At 52.1% G+C, this 16,125-nt stretch overlaps 8 protein-coding genes across 8 annotated transcripts; 3 read left to right on the top strand and 5 right to left on the bottom strand.

The window, feature by feature from the left end:
- Positions 1 to 2,876: 2,876 nt before the first annotated feature.
- On the bottom strand, positions 2,877 to 6,117 carry BCR38DRAFT_481208 (uncharacterized protein; the record flags this gene model as incomplete). The annotated part of the gene is made up of 9 exons (XM_040863355.1): positions 2,877 to 3,148; positions 3,208 to 3,463; positions 3,541 to 4,440; positions 4,593 to 4,734; positions 4,790 to 4,827; positions 4,909 to 5,026; positions 5,079 to 5,577; positions 5,733 to 5,870; positions 5,919 to 6,117. 9 exons carry the CDS (start codon positions 6,115 to 6,117, stop codon positions 2,877 to 2,879), a joined length of 2,562 nt encoding a protein of 853 aa, XP_040720007.1.
- Positions 6,118 to 7,302: 1,185 nt separating this feature from the next.
- On the top strand, positions 7,303 to 8,445 carry BCR38DRAFT_481207 (calcineurin-like phosphoesterase; the record flags this gene model as incomplete). Its single annotated transcript, XM_040863354.1, has 1 exon — positions 7,303 to 8,445. The coding sequence occupies one exon, from the start codon at positions 7,303 to 7,305 to the stop codon at positions 8,443 to 8,445; it is 1,143 nt and encodes a 380-aa protein (XP_040720006.1).
- An 810-nt stretch (positions 8,446 to 9,255) lies between these two features.
- Positions 9,256 to 10,100, bottom strand: BCR38DRAFT_333774 (glutathione S-transferase; the record flags this gene model as incomplete). Its single annotated transcript, XM_040855258.1, has 2 exons — positions 9,256 to 10,009; positions 10,063 to 10,100. The coding sequence occupies 2 exons, from the start codon at positions 10,098 to 10,100 to the stop codon at positions 9,256 to 9,258; spliced, it is 792 nt and encodes a 263-aa protein (XP_040720005.1).
- On the bottom strand, positions 10,061 to 10,543 carry BCR38DRAFT_98530 (uncharacterized protein). The gene has a single exon (XM_040865830.1). It carries the CDS (start codon positions 10,499 to 10,501, stop codon positions 10,226 to 10,228), a length of 276 nt encoding a protein of 91 aa, XP_040720004.1. The 5' UTR covers positions 10,502 to 10,543; the 3' UTR covers positions 10,061 to 10,225.
- Positions 10,544 to 10,747: 204 nt separating this feature from the next.
- Positions 10,748 to 11,178, top strand: BCR38DRAFT_481205 (NADH:ubiquinone oxidoreductase 6.6kD subunit; the record flags this gene model as incomplete). The annotated part of the gene is made up of 4 exons (XM_040863353.1): positions 10,748 to 10,769; positions 10,826 to 10,861; positions 10,944 to 11,059; positions 11,125 to 11,178. The coding sequence occupies 4 exons, from the start codon at positions 10,748 to 10,750 to the stop codon at positions 11,176 to 11,178; spliced, it is 228 nt and encodes a 75-aa protein (XP_040720003.1).
- A 418-nt stretch (positions 11,179 to 11,596) lies between these two features.
- Positions 11,597 to 12,380, bottom strand: BCR38DRAFT_454938 (Sin3 associated polypeptide p18-domain-containing protein; the record flags this gene model as incomplete). The annotated part of the gene is made up of 2 exons (XM_040861745.1): positions 11,597 to 12,251; positions 12,316 to 12,380. 2 exons carry the CDS (start codon positions 12,378 to 12,380, stop codon positions 11,597 to 11,599), a joined length of 720 nt encoding a protein of 239 aa, XP_040720002.1.
- A 506-nt stretch (positions 12,381 to 12,886) lies between these two features.
- BCR38DRAFT_305583 (uncharacterized protein) lies at positions 12,887 to 13,861 on the top strand (the record flags this gene model as incomplete). The annotated part of the gene is made up of 1 exon (XM_040854610.1): positions 12,887 to 13,861. A coding segment is annotated over one exon (975 nt), but the record flags the coding sequence as incomplete, so codon positions are not given.
- Positions 13,862 to 14,276: 415 nt separating this feature from the next.
- BCR38DRAFT_333376 (COP9 signalosome complex subunit 1) lies at positions 14,277 to 15,930 on the bottom strand (the record flags this gene model as incomplete). Its single annotated transcript, XM_040855221.1, has 5 exons — positions 14,277 to 14,504; positions 14,559 to 15,320; positions 15,369 to 15,649; positions 15,761 to 15,805; positions 15,861 to 15,930. The coding sequence occupies 5 exons, from the start codon at positions 15,928 to 15,930 to the stop codon at positions 14,277 to 14,279; spliced, it is 1,386 nt and encodes a 461-aa protein (XP_040720000.1).
- Between the last annotated feature and the right edge of the window lie 195 nt (positions 15,931 to 16,125).

The raw sequence follows: 16,125 nt of genomic DNA, 5'->3' as shown, positions 1-16,125 counted from the left end.
TGCCAAGGAATCGAAGGGCAAACAAAGAATGAAGGACTTGTGGAAATGAATGTGGACGGACTCAGCCGGCACAACGGTGAAGGACTGTCGAAAACAAAGACTAAAGCGAACGTAAAACCCAGCGCGGACGGTGAGGACAGAAGAGGAGGTCGAAGAACAGGCTGACAGCAGCGGGGGGATACAGCTTATTTCAACATGGCCCCTCGTTTCCAAGCCTCAGCTGGATTCCTACTAGCCCTGGCCGGCCGCCATCCTTCTTGGGTCCAGCAATACCGGACTGGCGAGGAATACTGATGAGTTCAACCCTTTCCGCCTGCATAGGATGTGCGAGGCACTACCGCAGTACCGGGGTCGAGTGCCCAAAAACCGGTCATAGACACAGCCCACTACTACGCTTGCAGAAGGTTGTCGTGTATGGGTTGTATGAGCAAGTGAGGGGTTCTACGACGAGGAGGAAGCTAAGAAAAGTACATCCCTTGCCCGGATGCTGTACCTGCATATAGCAGGGGGTTCCCATTGGGCTCGGTCTCATCCAGGGGTCGGACGATTCAAGAAGGCTGCCAGTAGACTTTGGCCAAGAAGAGCTCGGCCATTTGTTTCCTGGGCGACAGCAATGGTTGGACGACGGATGAGAAGCCAGACACCCTGGCAGCGCTAACACCTATCGCGTTTTCTTTGCGACGATGACCACAATGCCACGAGTGTGGCGGGACCATGGCGGACCTAGATTCGCGAGAAATGTGACGAAATCTGGGAGATAAGGAATAGAAGCCCACATCCCGTCATCCCATGGCGCCCAGAGTGTGTCTCCGTACACCATCAGATTGGATGATCTTTTCCCACCGAGAGTGATGTCGAGAACCGAGAGACGGTAAGATTAGAACAGCGAAGGAAGACTGAGCTCAAATGAACTGTTGACCCAAGGCGCCGGTGAAAAAGGACGTTGAGCGAGACTTCGGCCGTCGATCATTAGAAACCAAGAAACGGCCGGCCCAACTGCTGTCGTCGCAACTATCAGATGATGGTGTTTGCATCAGCTGAAGACGCAGAGGCGCCAAAAGCTGCACCGTCTATTTTGGCGAATTGCAGGATTCAACGTTGCATTCCTAGCCCCTCCCCCTCCCTCATCGGCAAGGTGCTGTGGTCGAAACAACCTTTTTCGAAGGCTGGAAGGTGATAGAAAAGGTCCGCCGTGCTCTTCGTCCCATCGCTTGCAAGTTCCAATCGGGAGACCCATGATCCATCCCTGGTAAAGCCACAGAATGTTTTCTGTGATTGTCGGCCGGAACTCGCTGGGTGGCCTATCACGATGCCGCTGAACCCCTTTTCCGGGCAGATCATCCAAGCTTATTTTCAGGCTTTGGGTCCATTGAAACACACTAAAATAACCGTCCTCCAGGATTCGGGGGGTCCGCTGATGTACTCAATTGGCGCGGACAATCCCGCCGCTTCTCGTTTTATTCATGTGAGATCTGAAAAAAAAAGGAAGAAAAAAACACCTGGCGCTTCCCTTGTCAGCAACTACAACTGCAACCTCAAGAAGATGCCGTGACGTCGTCGTCCATCAAGACGTTTTCTGTCAGGGAGTCAAGTAGTGTTCCGCTGCATTCTGTACCCTCATCCACTGCATGGAATTTCTCTATTGTTCGTCATGCTGTCTCCGAACCTACAACCCTCCAGGCTCGAGGTTGTTAGCGCGGCGCCATGCATCTTGTTTTTGCAGTCAAGAATAGTGAAGCAATAGCCTCAGAAAATAATTGATACGGTCAACAGTCACGCTACTATAATAAACTGCGCACAGGATACTGATTAATATATCTTGATGCCTGGCGCCACGCTAGCGACCCTCACCCTGGGGGTCGTAGCGGTTGAGCTTGCCGTTTTACACTGAACAAGCGCAAGGACAATACTTAAGTATTGGCCGCACGTGTGTTTTAGTACTACATGCGCGACTGCGTACTGGCGTGTCAGCGGGCTTTCATTATGAGATTACAGCGCCTCAAGTGGTCTCGGCTCTCGGCCGTGTCGGAAACCAGGCACCATGCGCATCAGGGGGACAACGTGACTTGAACGCCCTTGCCAACTCCCAACCCTTCTGTTCCACCTTGCTCAACCTTGCCAAGTCTGGGGTACCAAGTTGGACAATGAAAACACAGAACTAATACCGCCTTGACTTCTCAAGCCCAATGACAGGTTGCACCCGAACTGCGAGCGGCTCGCCCGACCGCCCGGCCGCCTGCGTTGAGCGCGCGGGTGTACAACCCCAACTCTAATGGCTGGCCAATTGAATCCACTACGTTCACAATTTGGCTTGCCAGCAATTGGTAGACCTATATCTGTCACACCAGACCTGTCAAACCCATTCGCTAGGCCCTTCGGCACGTCGCCGGAATTTTCTAGCTGCAGTTCAATGCCTACCTCGCTATTCGTCGTAGCGTGAACGCCATGCGCTACATCGTTCCACCCCAGCCGCAAGTCGATAGTTAATAGAGTGTGGTAGTCGACAGGCAGCCTGATCTTATCTATGCTACGGCTGTGACGTGAAGCTAGCCGTCGACCATTTGCTTTTTCTTATTTACACACAGGCACCAGGAGACAGCTCCGAAGTTGATCGCTGCCCCTTTTTACTATAGGCGACGCGAGGCTACATACATAGTGGCTTGCGGTCTTCGGACGTGGCGGTTTCACATTTCGCAAGGAGCAGGATTCGTTGTTCTCAGCTGCTTTCTGGGCTTTCCAGCTGTTTGTACATCACTTACCGCTCTCCGGTTGCGCCTTGTTTGCCTAGGTGGAGCCCCAGCTGTGTTGGACTCTGGTTGGTTTTTTGGCTTTGCAACCTGCCCTTGTTCAGATTTGTTTGCTGCGAGGCTGCATCACTATGCAGATGTCTCCATGTCATCGTCTGGCCAGCATGTGGCCACCTCGAAATCTCCGTCCTCATTGGTTTCCAATGAGAGCACGACAGACGCACCGTGCTGCAAGGGATTGTTCTCCCACACGACGATGTCCTTGCTACGTTCCAGCCCAAGGATGTTCTCAACATTCCTCGAAACTAAACGAACCGCTTCGTGTTCACTCAGACCAGCATACTTGGCTGCCCAGGCGGCTTCGAGGGCCAGAGAGTGAATCCGACAATCCGCTGTGGGAACTGATGAGTAGAAACATGTCAGTATCGCACGGATGCGGAATCGAAGGTGGGAGCCATACCTGAGCCATCCACAGATATCGCATAGGCTACGCCCTCTTCACTGAGGATGCTTGCCGGGCTTCGCGTCAATGGTGGGCCTGGGAGTGACTCTCTGGTCTCCCAAGAAGCGAAGGCGGGACGTGTTGCCCAGAGTATGACGGGGATCTTGGCCTGGGCTAGTTCTTTGGCTACCAAAGGCGCCCCATGTCCGCCGTTGATGACGATCTTGACGTCTGAAAAATCCTGCTTCACGGCGATGATTTGTTGAGTATCCGGCTATAGTAGAAAGTTTCTGTCAGCAATTGATCGTCTCGGACCGCGCCTCGCACCCCCTTGTAGGTATCTCAACTTACCACACTAGCAACTTGGATGATGAGAGGCATCTTGCCATCGGCAACCAAACCGTACGCACTCTCATTCCCTTTGCCCCTGTTCTCCACCAAGATCGCTCTGAGATTCTTGATGGCCATACTCTTACTCCCGAGAGCCTTGTTGGCATCTCCAATAATCATATGCAAACCGACCTCATCCTGAAAGATGCCGCCATCAAGAAGGCGTTTCGTGCCGCTGGTTCTGATACCAGTCGAGACTCCCTGAACCAGCCCAGCGCCTCCAAGCGAGGGGAGTTCCGGGGGGGTCACGGCTCTGGTGACACCTCCAAGACGTGCCCGTGCGAATGATTTCCCGTCGAAATAAACACCGTACTTGGCGTAGTCGATAGGTTTGGCATCTTTAACATCCGTGACTTGCGCAATGCCGTTCCCGGTCTCCTCGTCCAATATGATTTCCGCCATGCCTAGACTATGTGATACTGCAGTCAAACCCGGAAGTAGATGCCCATTGTCTAGAGATACGTGGACTGCACCGTCGGCCGTAGCCGTGATCGCGGCGCCGCAAGTCTCTAATGACCCGAGACAAGAAATTTTACCATTGTTGATGACCAGTGTAAGGTTGCCTTCCCCTGACGTAGAGACTGCGGCCGAGAGTTGCTGATGGTTGTCTAAGAAACTCTTCCGAATGCCTTGGATCACGAGGCTCTGGCCTTGCATTTTAGCTAGAGCACAAAAATTGGCCGCTTCTTCTTTAGACTTTCTGACACGACTGCGCGGTAGCTCTTCCTTAGTTGGCGGTGCGGAAGATGCCTCCATTGACGAACCCATGGCCCTCTCTACATCTTTAGCGTTGAGAGTCGCGATTCCGTCGATGAACACTTGTTGCGGCGTGGCGCCAATGGAAAGCGGATGAGAATCCCACTGCACGTCATAGGTCAGTTTCTGAGCACTCATTCTTGCGGTCTTCTAAAAGGGCTAGTGGTGGCGCTGGTTTCGCGGGGTGGGCGACCATAAATTGCTTCTTAGGCTAGAATCTCGAACAACTCCAGATATGTCCCTGAGTGAGTACTTACAACAACGAGATCGGCATCGTAGCCTTTGCGTGCGTATCCTATGCGGAACCCCAAATCCAGTGCGTTCGCCGGAATCGAAGTCACTGACTGAAGGGCTTTCTCAGCTGGAAGGTGAAAGGCGTGCGCTACGGCAGCTTGTGATCTGTCTCGCAGTGAGCTTAGTTGGAAATAGTGAGCTAGACTTGCTTGATACTTACACGACGTATTTTGCGTTCATGCTTTCTCCGCTGTGATCCTACGCTCATTCAGTCGAGATCGAACGCAGGGCTGCACCCGCGAGTATGGCCGTCTGTGCTCTCATTATGTGCTTTCTTACCGACTTATATGCTACTGGAATACCGTGAGCATCGAGGATAGCCCCTGCGTAAAGGCTGGGATGGTACGCCTCGTGCTTGTACAGGGCGAATTCGGCAAACGTAGCAATTGTCACGTTCCTTTATGTGAGCCAGATCAGCACGAGCTGTACAGGCCTCAGACTGAACTTACTCTCCGTACTCCTTCAACATTTCAGGGACTTGCCAAGCCTCGATCGCGTGATGGAAAGCGCGGGCTCGAATACCGAATTCTCGAGTGACTCCCAGCATGGTTTCAAGGTCTTCGGGCTCGTAGCAGTGGTTCTGCATGCTAACTCTACCACGAAGTAAACCAATTGTGGATTCGAGTTCACGCTCTTCTGGAAACCCACCCGTCTGTTCGACAAATCGACTTTGCTCGGCTGCGGTGCGCAAACGAGAGGCTGAATCACACCACTCCTCCTGCTTGTCCATCAACTCTTTCGCCCGGGCAAGATGCTTACGGAGAAGCCAAGCCAGCCCCATTCGAGTGTGGCCGTAGACCATCTTGGGGTTCTCTCCGCATGCCATCTTCATGTAACGATGTCGGTCTTCAGGGGGGACGCCGTGTTCTAGAAGCATTTCTTCCACGACATACTCACCTAAGGCGCCGGATTTCATCACATTCTTCACCACAGTCCCTTCCCCGCCCACTGTGGCGGCGCAGTCAGTATTCGTCACCTCTGGCAATCAGCTACGGGCCCTAGTCATGTATCAGAAGCAGAAACTCCCAACAGGCTTTATTGGGAAGGTTTTGCTTCTGAGACAGAGCAGGGAAGATTTTGGAAGGACTCTGTAAATGGCGTACTGGTGTTAGTTGAACCGGGAAGCAGAAGACTCGAGGTAATACCACCGGAAGCTATCAGCTTGGTGGCAGCATCATACGCTTTCAACGACTCGGTGATTCGAAGAAAAGGTGTGAGAGTCCCGAACAGAGCGTGCATCTCTAACTTGGTATTAGCCTGATGTTCCGTGTCGGATGGCTACAATTTACCATTGCTATCCTCGGTTGCTTCCGAAACAGGCCAAGACAGCGTCATATGGTGAGAATGCATATCGACGACGCCGGGTGTCACGTAACGGCCTTGTAGCTGATACTCTTCGCCATCTTCCAATATGGACGCTGCGTTTGACGCAGGAGTCACGGAGACAATCAAGCCTTTGGAAAACACAATGTCGACCAGCGAGGACATGAATGACTCTCCGTCAAATAGCGTGGCATTGCGCAAAGCAATCGTCTCATTCTGGCCGCGTACTGCATTCTACCTAGGGTTGAGTCCCCTCAACGCCGGCTCTGGCTCGGGCGGAAAGCGGTTGCGGTCTGCACATTGCTCAAGCGAACGCTGAAACTTGACGAGAGACGCGGATGACGAAACACCTCTTGTCGAGGAACGCGACCATGTTTCCCTGTCAATAAGCAAGCAGAGATACGAAATCGTCAGCGTGATAACCAATGCAAGGAAGACCGGGAGAGAACAGGCTCTGTGGAGGCGCCTATGGAACCGAGGTCTGCGGTGATGTGCGTAGGCTTCTGCCTCATAAGGTGGAGGTGAAGTCTGCACGATGAGGTCCTCGTGCGGCGACTTCATGGCTAGCGGAAACATAGTGCGCCTTTCAGCAGTGTTGACGAAAGCAATTCAGTTGGACGAATGAAGTACAATCGATAACAAATATGGGCTTGAGGACTTCCTAGCAGCCCTGCCTAGCCTAATCCAACGTGCAATAGTCCATCATGACCGGGCGCAATCACTTAGTAGGAAGGAGATACGAGCTCGCACCAAGCATTGACCAGTCGGATGCGAGGATGCAATAGCGGATACTGCTGCTCCGCCAACTAACTAGGTTAGACGCCTTTGAACTGCATAGTTTTAGCACAAGTAGGCATAAATGGATGTATACAGAGCTTACTGTGCAATAGGAGATACATGTCCAATCCACTCAGATTGGGGTGGCAAGATGCCAACCCCGCAAAGTCTATCTTGCGGAAGAGCTGACATGCCGAGACTTCAATGCCACGAACCAGCGCACCCTTTCACAGTGTGCATGGAAACTCGCTCGAGCATCTTGTGAACGATTGGCTCGGCGCAAGGATGTGATTATCCCGCGCGCCATCAACTGCGTAAAACCTGGCCGTCAAAGTAGACCGCGCTGGAACCTCGAGAACCCCAGGAGAACCCTAGGATGAAGATTTGGTAACCCGTTCTGTACGAGACGTGGTCAAGGAAGGCCTGACCACGCTAGAATCAGCTGCTACTTAGCTGAATCTATGCAATAAGAAGCCGGATTCTGGAGATCCTGGTGCCAATTGCCCTAGCATCAAATGACGCATTACCGCTGTAAGCACTGTGCTCAACTTGCCTCAGAGACGAGAGCTCAGCATGTCTCTTACTAGCTTGAGATTTTGGATCCTCTTCCTCACAAGTTTCCTGATTCTCGTCCTTTTATTTTCGGCCATCTCACCCGGGGATCGAGACTTCATCCACCCCCGACTTCAACTCGACCAGTCTGGAGCATTGACCATTGCCATCTTCGCAGATCTACACTATGGCGAGGAAGAGAACGGATGGGGTATCGATCAAGATATCAAGTCAACGCATGTGATGCGTAATGTATTAGGCATGGAGTCGCCCAGCCTCGCCGTTATCAACGGGGACTTCATCACAGGCGAGAATACATTTCGGGAGAACAGCACTGAATACGTACATCGCATTGTGGCACCACTAGTTGCCCACGACCTCCCATGGGCGAGTACCTACGGAAACCATGACTCGAAATTCAACTTGTCACGTGAAGCTTTATTCCAGACGGAAACATCCTATCCTCAGTCTTTGACCAGACAAATGGACCCGAGCCTACCTGGTATGACGAACTATTACTTGTTGATCTACGGTCCTCCGTCTGGAAATGAAGAGCGGCCGGTCGCTGTCTTGTGGTTCTTCGACAGCCGTGGGGGCGCATCATACCAGCACGAACCCGCAAACGAAGACGACATCCCCAACTGGGTGGCTCCAGAAACCGCACGCTGGTTCTCCACGCAGCACCAGAACCTCAAGGCGGATTATGGTATCCTCCTCAGTCTAGCCTTTGTACATATCCCTCCTCACGCCTTTCTCGACGCCCAAAAGGGAGGCTTGGATCCCTCGCACTTTCCCGGCGTCAACGATGATGTACCTGTCGCCATCCAAGGAAAAGGTAGTGAAGATACTGCTTTCGTGGATGCGCTGCTCGCAACTGAGGGGCTACACAGCATATATGTTGGGCATGATCACGGGAATGCGTGGTGCTCGACATGGCCTGGGAGAGAGAAGGCCCCCTTCTTGTGTTGTTCGAAACATTCTGCCTACGGCGGCTACGGGACTTGGAATCGTGGAGTGCGAATGGTCCGGATATCATTTGGTGATGGCGCGAAAGGGTGTGAGGTAGAAACGTGGGTAAGAATGGAGAATGGAGACATTGTATCGCGAGTCTCTCTGAATGAAACTTATGGGATCGACGTGTACCCAACCGCTGATGGGGAATGAATACGATTCATGACGGGAATGGACAAAGTATTCCCACTTTTATGCGAAGCCTGTGAGAAAGTATTGCAAGGAAGCCGGACTGAGAGTTCAAGAGTTGGACTCGAAGTCGACGTCAATCCGAGTGCTCTTCCCATAAAGCCCTTTGTGTCCATAGCTATACCACAGAAAAGGCCTTCTGAAATCGTCCAGTGACCGTGGCGATAGGTTATATCTAGATTCCTGGTTTGATCTGCTTTGTGTCGTATTGGTCGGCGATGCTCCTTAGATAGTGCACTGTCCATAAGCATAGAAAACATTGCGGTGAAAACGAAGTAGGGCCGACTACCTCATTTTGTACACGACAATGTTCGAGGTTTTAAATGCGATGGACTATCCATGAGTTGTTGCCAACCGATCGTAAATAGAATTAGACCTATCGTCGGCGATACCTGGGTAAAGAAGCTAGCGTCGAGCGCCTGATAGCATAGAAAGACGCTCGATGTAATGATTTCACCTGATGGCCTTCATCTGAAAACACACCGGTACTAGATACCGGAGACATTGTTCGTGGATGATTGGAGTTGAATGCTTCATTGATATAACCACATGTTGCCTAGAGTCAGAAAATAAATTGGTTTCGACCCTGGTGATAGTGATTAGGCAAATCCTGTTTGCGAGTCGTCCTACATCGTTGACCCATGCATAATATTACCAAAGCACGCCTCTGGTCACTCGTATCAAAGTCTCATCCCCAAGCCTGAAGCAACAAAGAAGAGTGTTGAGATGTATGTGCAAATACCCGGCAGTTCGCATGGAACACAGTCCTTGCGTTTACGGGAACTTAATCCCAAAGCTGTCATCAATATCCTTGATCTTCTTAACCGACCTCTGATATCCAGGCTCAGCCTCCATCCTATCGATCCATGCCCACAACTTGGGATACAACTGGTCAAGCGGCTTCCCCCAGTTGCCAAAGCCTTTGAAGCTGTCCTTGGCGTTGATCAGGGCAAAGCTCAAGACAATATCCGCCGTCGTAAGGTGATCTCCGCATAGGTAATCACCCCCCGAAGTCGCAAGCTGGTTCTCGAGGAAGCCCAGGTGGGCCTTCGCGTTCGGGAAGATCATCATGGAAATGATTTGGTTCGAGACCATTGCCGTGATGGGGCGGATGAAAAACGGTACTTTTGGGCCCTTCAGCGCGCCCAGGACCATAGCCATCATCAGTAGGGACACAAGGGATCCCTCATTGTAATGAAGAAAATACTGCCAGCGCAGCCACGCCTCCGTCTCGCCGCCACTCTTGCCTTCCTGACCGGCTTTGTATCGCGTCGGCACGAGGTTGGTACCTTCGGCGAAGTGCTCGCTCATATACTGGGCGATGAACCCCGTCTCGGCCAAGACGATGGGCTTTTCGGATCCAGCTGGGGTCACTGTGACGACGGGGCTTTTGCCAAGGGCGTGGACCTGCTTGAGTTCGGGTGGAGCGAGCATGTTGTCCTTGTTCCGGTGGAAGAGCTCGAGCTCATAGTTCAATTTCAGCTCTTCGAACAGCCAGAGGATAGACTGGGCCCTAGATTTTTCAAGCCTGGGCTTGTTAGCTCATGGAAACATTTGTAGGTTTTGGTTCAAGTCACTCACCAGTATAGCTTGATTTTGGGTTGATCTTCAGTGGCCATGATGCCGGATTTGACTTAATGAAGTAATGGCCTTGATGAGTGAGTCAATGAGTCGGTAGGAATCTAGAAACGCGTGATGAAAAAGATGACAGTGAGATGGAATTTTCGATGATGCTCAATATATTCTAGATTTTTCGTCTGAAAGATGGTGAATAAGCGATACCTCGGCAGCTTCGGTGACTTGAAATAGGTGAGTACTTGATAAGTGTGCGACGCTTGCTGTGCCTCCAGATGTGCCTATGGAAATTATGAGTTCGCAATTCAATCCGTCTGTTAGTATCGATGTGTTTAGAGCAATTGAGCGACTTGGCCATGAAGCCAGCCAATCTCATGTATTGTGACGTCGTTATGGCACTTTGTAACACAATTCTTGTGATGATTTCACCTGCAATAGTTGCCATTGTATACTTCGTAAAGTAGGTAGTTATGCGCTTGGCATGCTGCACCAAGACCAACAAAAACGGACAGCCACCAGCGGCTCCATTAGCCCCACTGTAATTCGACCGAAATTCGCCTAAGATATCAGGCGTTCAATTCGACATGCGACGTCAAGCCTGTTGAGCATTGAACGAACAACGACATTCCAGCAAAGACAACTCCCATCGACCAATTTCCATCAGTGCTCGGAAGCTGCCCACCTCTCCAAGATGGCTGGCCTCAAGCACTACCGTATGTGCTCATCGGACGCAATTGGAGCTTCAACCCAAAGCTAACATGGACAACAGGCATGGCATTCGACCCGGCTATTCAAAGACTGGGAAGTACGTTTATACTCCATGTTCCCAGCTCATGATCGAGGGCGGCGATGATGGCTGTTACGAGAGGACTAACGCGATACACCAGCTATGCAATCGAACCGACACAAGTTCTTCCGCTGGACTCCCCGGACCGCCCGCATCACCTTCATGTACGCCGTTGTCGTACCGGCCATTTTCACTGTCATTGCGTACAATACAGATGTGAGTCGACTCGTCTTTCTGCAGAGAAGCGAGGGGAGCATGGGGTTTTAATACACGTGTCACAGGGAAAGTACGATCTGCGAGCGAAGCGGAAGGGCGACTTGGTTTACGAATATTAAGGGGAGAGGTGAGGAGCTAAGCCGAGGAGATGTACACAAGAGTGGACGTCACGAGACGAAAAGAACACAGCACTGATCAAATGTCAAAATCGAGTTGATCGTACTTTGCGAAGGACGATTCCCATGATGATGCGGTTTCCAGACTGTCTGGCGCATGCCTTTTTTTCAATTCGTCCTGAGCCAGAAACATTGATGAATTGACTCATGTTGACCTCCGATACGACTTAGAGTATTAATTGGCAACTGTCTAGGCGTAGTTCGCCCAACATAAGAACTGCTTGTATGCCTAGGTCGACGCAGACAGATGCACATTTCCATATGTATTACCAGGTCCCTATAATATTTCAGATGACCGTCTCCTGCTCTCAACATACTAGCCCCAGTGATCTCTGGGATAGATAGCCCTTCTTATATGGGCTCAAAATCGGCCTCGCCCCCTGGCTCGTATAGGCGCGTCTGGCAGTCTTTCACCCCTCCTCCATTCTCCCTCCGGGAATCCACGACCCCGCCCAAAGCCATCAATACCTCCTCGCCCTCTACCTCTGCCAGTCCGCATTCCGAACCCAATCTGTGTGTCCATTTCCCTGTCCCTATCCCGGTCTCTGGCGCTCGCAACTATCGGGGAAACACCCACAATGGCCCTTGCTTCTCCCGCACCCACTCCCCTGCCCATTCTTGCGCTCGTTGCCGGAGCCACACTCCCATCGCTAAGGGGCGGCAGTATAGCTACCGACACGAAGTCGCCCACGACAAAGCGCGCATCACTCAGTGTCTTGGCCGCATCGGCACCCTCAAGCTGCTTTTCGGCCGCAACGTCGCTGGGATCCAGCCCAGGCCCGCCATCGCCGAGCACGACACTCCCGAGATCTTTGACGAGGTAGCGCGGGATTTGGGATGCATTACGCGTATCTGGGAAGATGAGCCGGAATGCAAGCCTTGTGCCGATAGCGGGTTCGGGAAGAAGAGGGGGCGATGCGGCGGCGAGGTGGTGCGAGAGCTCGGTGAGGGTGCAGTCGGACCAGGTGTGAATGGTTATGTGAGGTGGTAGGGCGATGTCGGTAAATTCGTCCGGTCTAGGTGCGATATTAGTATATCAATACGCAGAGATGCTAATGTGCAAGTAAGTTAGATGCCTACCGGTGGAATGCACCGGTGCGATAGACTAGGCGCAATGAGAAGGGAGGTGTCGCGTGTCGATCCATTGCGATTTACGTCTCCTATTGACGGAGGAATGGAGCTTAGGAGTTCAACTCATGATCATAGATATCTTCGGCGAAGCTTGCAATTGTACAAGTGCGCACTTTAAGGGATGGATACAAATCCGGACTTCGTACTGGGGATATAAGACTGAGGACGGTGCGAACTTTTTGACGCTCTGAATGATTGTCCGTCACTTTATTGATCGTCGCAGCAACCACCTTTAAGGTGGCTGCCCCGCTAGACAGCTAACGCCACAGCTCCCGTTCATCCTCACATATAGATCTTTATTAACATCCCTCAGTCTTCTACATTAAACAACTTCTTCTCATGACCATCTCTCAACTTATCCCAAAACTCCCACTCAATCTGTATCATCAGTTACGACGCACACGAGAAACCGATTCTACATCACCACCCACACCTCAAAATGGACTTCGCATCCCTGATGTCCAAAGAAATCGCTAAGGCAAAACCCCCCTCGGATGATCCATCCTCAGCCGCCTCCAAAAAGTACATCAAACGTTCCGAAGCCGAGACCCTGCGGCGGGAAGCCTACCTCGCCGAGCAAAAAGCGCTGCAGGAGAAGAAACAAGCCAAATTCGCCGAGAAGCGCAAGCGCGAAGAAGACGCGGCGGAGGAAGCGCGTGTGCGGGACGAGAAGCGGCGCAAACTCGAAGAAGAGACGCGGCGGCGGCGCGAGGAACAGGCTGCCGAGGAGGAACGCCGCAGGAGGAAACGACTGGGACTGCCCGAGCTGGTGAAGGAAGATAGCGCCGACGATGGGGCTGCCGCGGATGGTGAGGAGGACATAGCTGACGCCGAGCTGATGACGCGATTGCGTGAACTTGAACAGCCGGCAACGTTATTCGGCGAAAACCACCGCGCACGACTGAAGCGGTACCGCGTGCTGACGACGACGGTGACGAGCGGACCGATCCCGACGACGCTGCAGCTTGTGGACGAGAAGGATATGCGAGTTTCGGGGACGATACCGACAGATAAGGAAGGACGGAAGCTATTGTTCCGGCAGTTGGCATCGTACTTCACCATGGTGCTGCGAGAGTGGGACAAGGCTCTGTCCAAGGAGGAGAAGCGCGACACGTTCGCAAGCAAGGCCGCCGTCAATGCTATGGTACAGAGCCGCGAGAACATGGTACCGCTGTTTCGCAAGTTTGAAAAGGACGAGCTCGACGATGATATTATCAAGCCCGTTGTGGAGATTGTACAGGCAGCCCAGGAGCGTCGTTATGTGGATGCAAACGATGGGTATCTGCGCCTGAGTATCGGCAAGGCTGCGTGGCCCATTGGTGTTACCATGGTGGGTATTCATGAGCGTAGCGCCAGAGAGAAGCTTCATAATGGCGAAAGGGGCCATGTCATGGGAGACGAGGTCACAAGAAAGTATTTGCAGAGCATCAAACGGTGTCTCACGTTTGCTCAGGTGAGATGGCCGCCCGAAGACGTCAGGCAGTTGATGGGTTAGGCAGCATTACAAGGAGCCGAATCAACAACCAGTCTTCGGATTCATATACCTTTGATTTTCTTTGGGAGATCTCCAATGTAGAATATTGAGGCTGCATGCTTCTATCGTGAGTCAACGACAGAAACATGATCTATCTCTATTTCATTCTGGGTGGATAAGCAAACTACCGAGGCTGTCCAATCTCCCTTATTCTTATAACCTTCCAGACCTTTCACGATCTGGGCTAGTACCTTTGAATCATCAAACCTTGATTTGCCAGTTTCTGGTCCTTACGCCACAAGCCCTGAACTCCTCAAATGCCTCATACCCATTGCATCAACTACAATCCTTGCTCGTCTCTGACGGCCGCCTAAAGGGGAAGCTCGTTCCCTCCACGAGGGCCGGCAGGGTCAGGTGCCCGTGAGTCCTCAGGTTTCTAGCCGGAGGCCGCTTCGCCTTGATTCATCTGTCTTCTCGTCTCGTTGAACCATTGATCACCGCCAAGGCCAGCTCTTGCTCGAGCAGTGCCCTTGACCTCGAGATCAGCCGCTACGATGTTCATACGTCGAATTCGTTCCAACGCCTCTTTCTCATAGTTCTTAGCTGCCTCAAGGGCATTGGCCTGCATTTCAGCTCGTCGGTCGGTGGAGATAGCCATGAGAAGCTGTATTATTGCGTCAGTTACTATCCATCTTGGTTGTAGGATCAAATAGCTTACTTTGTCAACCGTGTCGATACGAGCCTTGAGCGCTCCGCTCTTGATCATGGTGATGAGTTCTGCCTCGAGGGACTCGCCTGGCTTGGCGAACGCCTTGTCCAAACTATCCAAGGTGACACAAGAGAACGGAATGAAGTACTGCACGATGCACTTGCTGCGAATCTGAGAGTAGATTTTTTTTACGTGTCTTGACAGGTGGATATCCAGCAGGTAATCAGCGCGATAGGACTCGAGGGTCGCGAGACAAGCCGAGTAACGTCCGTTCACAAACATCGAGGTGGCCTTGCGAATATGAGGTTCAAGCTCCAAGTAATTTCTAAAGCTAGGGCTGTCCAAAACCCGAGACTGTAGCTCGGATCGATCCATGGAGGCGAGAGCGAGCAGGCCACCATATGTGGCCATGTCATTGGGGCTCATAATGTTGCTGTACTGTTGGCAAACACTGAGCTCGACTTCGAGAAAACACTTCGCCGCGTCGTAGAACTTTTCGCCATGGAGGTTTGCGAGACCCAATACCGTCTTCTGATATGGCTGCTGAACCTTTAGGTCCTCCTCGCCCGTGCTGCCAGAGAGCATTTTGTTGATGTTCGATTGGATGCTGGACCAGTCGCGCTTTTGAAGAGAGATGCCGATGGCGTGCTTGGCCCAATCGAAGAGGTGTGCATGTGTGCTTGCTTCGGGTCGCATCCTGGTGTAATTGTCGTTGGCGGCGGTGAGGTCGCCAATGCTCTCGAGGTGCTCGCCCAGGTCGCGATAGCCAATCTACGTAAAGTCAGCCATTGCTCCTGCCTAATTCACTTGATACCGTACCCTAATGCTTTCCTTGACCAGGTTGTTCTTGTAACCTTTCAGTTCTGTCTCTAGCCGGTGTGTTTCCAATTTGTTTGCCTTCTCTGTCTTGTCCGCCCATGCCTGATCGAATTGAGCCTCGGGCTCGTTTGGGGCTGCTACACGGATGCACTCCCAGGCCTCGCGATAGCGACGGACATCTTTGCCTCGCTTTGCCTCGGTAACAGCAGCTTTGAGGGCGTCGACGCAGAGCACAACGGAGCTTTGGCCAATCGAGAAGAGACGTTCGAAGCGAGTTCGTCCTGGCAGACGTCAGGACTAGGAAACAATGATGCCGGGGGGGGGGGGGGGGTCAATGTTGAACCAGCTCGCCAAAGCAGCCAGGTGGACGAACTGCTTGCTATCCAACTCACCAGTGTAATTTGAGATGTACAGGTCAAGATCGAGCTTCGGCGCATCTGAAGAGAAGTCCATGTCAGTAATAATTTCCACTCCAGACGTTTCAGTACCAACCTTTGATGACCAGTCCTCCTTGGTTGTCCATGGCCGTAAAGAAGGTCAGAAGCTGGCTTGAGTCGGCCATAGTGCTCGATAGAACGCGCTGACGCTCTAGAAGTATTATGTTCGCAAAATCAGAGTGTCGGAAAGACGTGTAGGCTTCCCGTATGCTGTTACGATATGGCAAGCCCAAACGAAATGCGGAAGCACTGTACGTGCAGGATGGGAAAGTGCTAGTGGCGGGGTAGCTTCTTAGGAACGATCAGGCAGCACCCCTGTA

This window comes from Pseudomassariella vexata (assembly GCF_002105095.1).
Source record: "Pseudomassariella vexata strain CBS 129021 chromosome Unknown BCR38scaffold_2, whole genome shotgun sequence".
NCBI classification, from domain to species: Eukaryota; Fungi; Ascomycota; class Sordariomycetes; order Amphisphaeriales; family Pseudomassariaceae; genus Pseudomassariella; species Pseudomassariella vexata.
This window is presented reverse-complemented; position numbering and strand designations above follow the sequence as displayed.

Coding starts and splice junctions, on each gene's coding strand:
- BCR38DRAFT_98530 (XM_040865830.1), bottom strand. CDS start 10,501: ATGGCAACTATTGCAGGTGAAATCATCACAAGAATTGTGTTACAAAGT.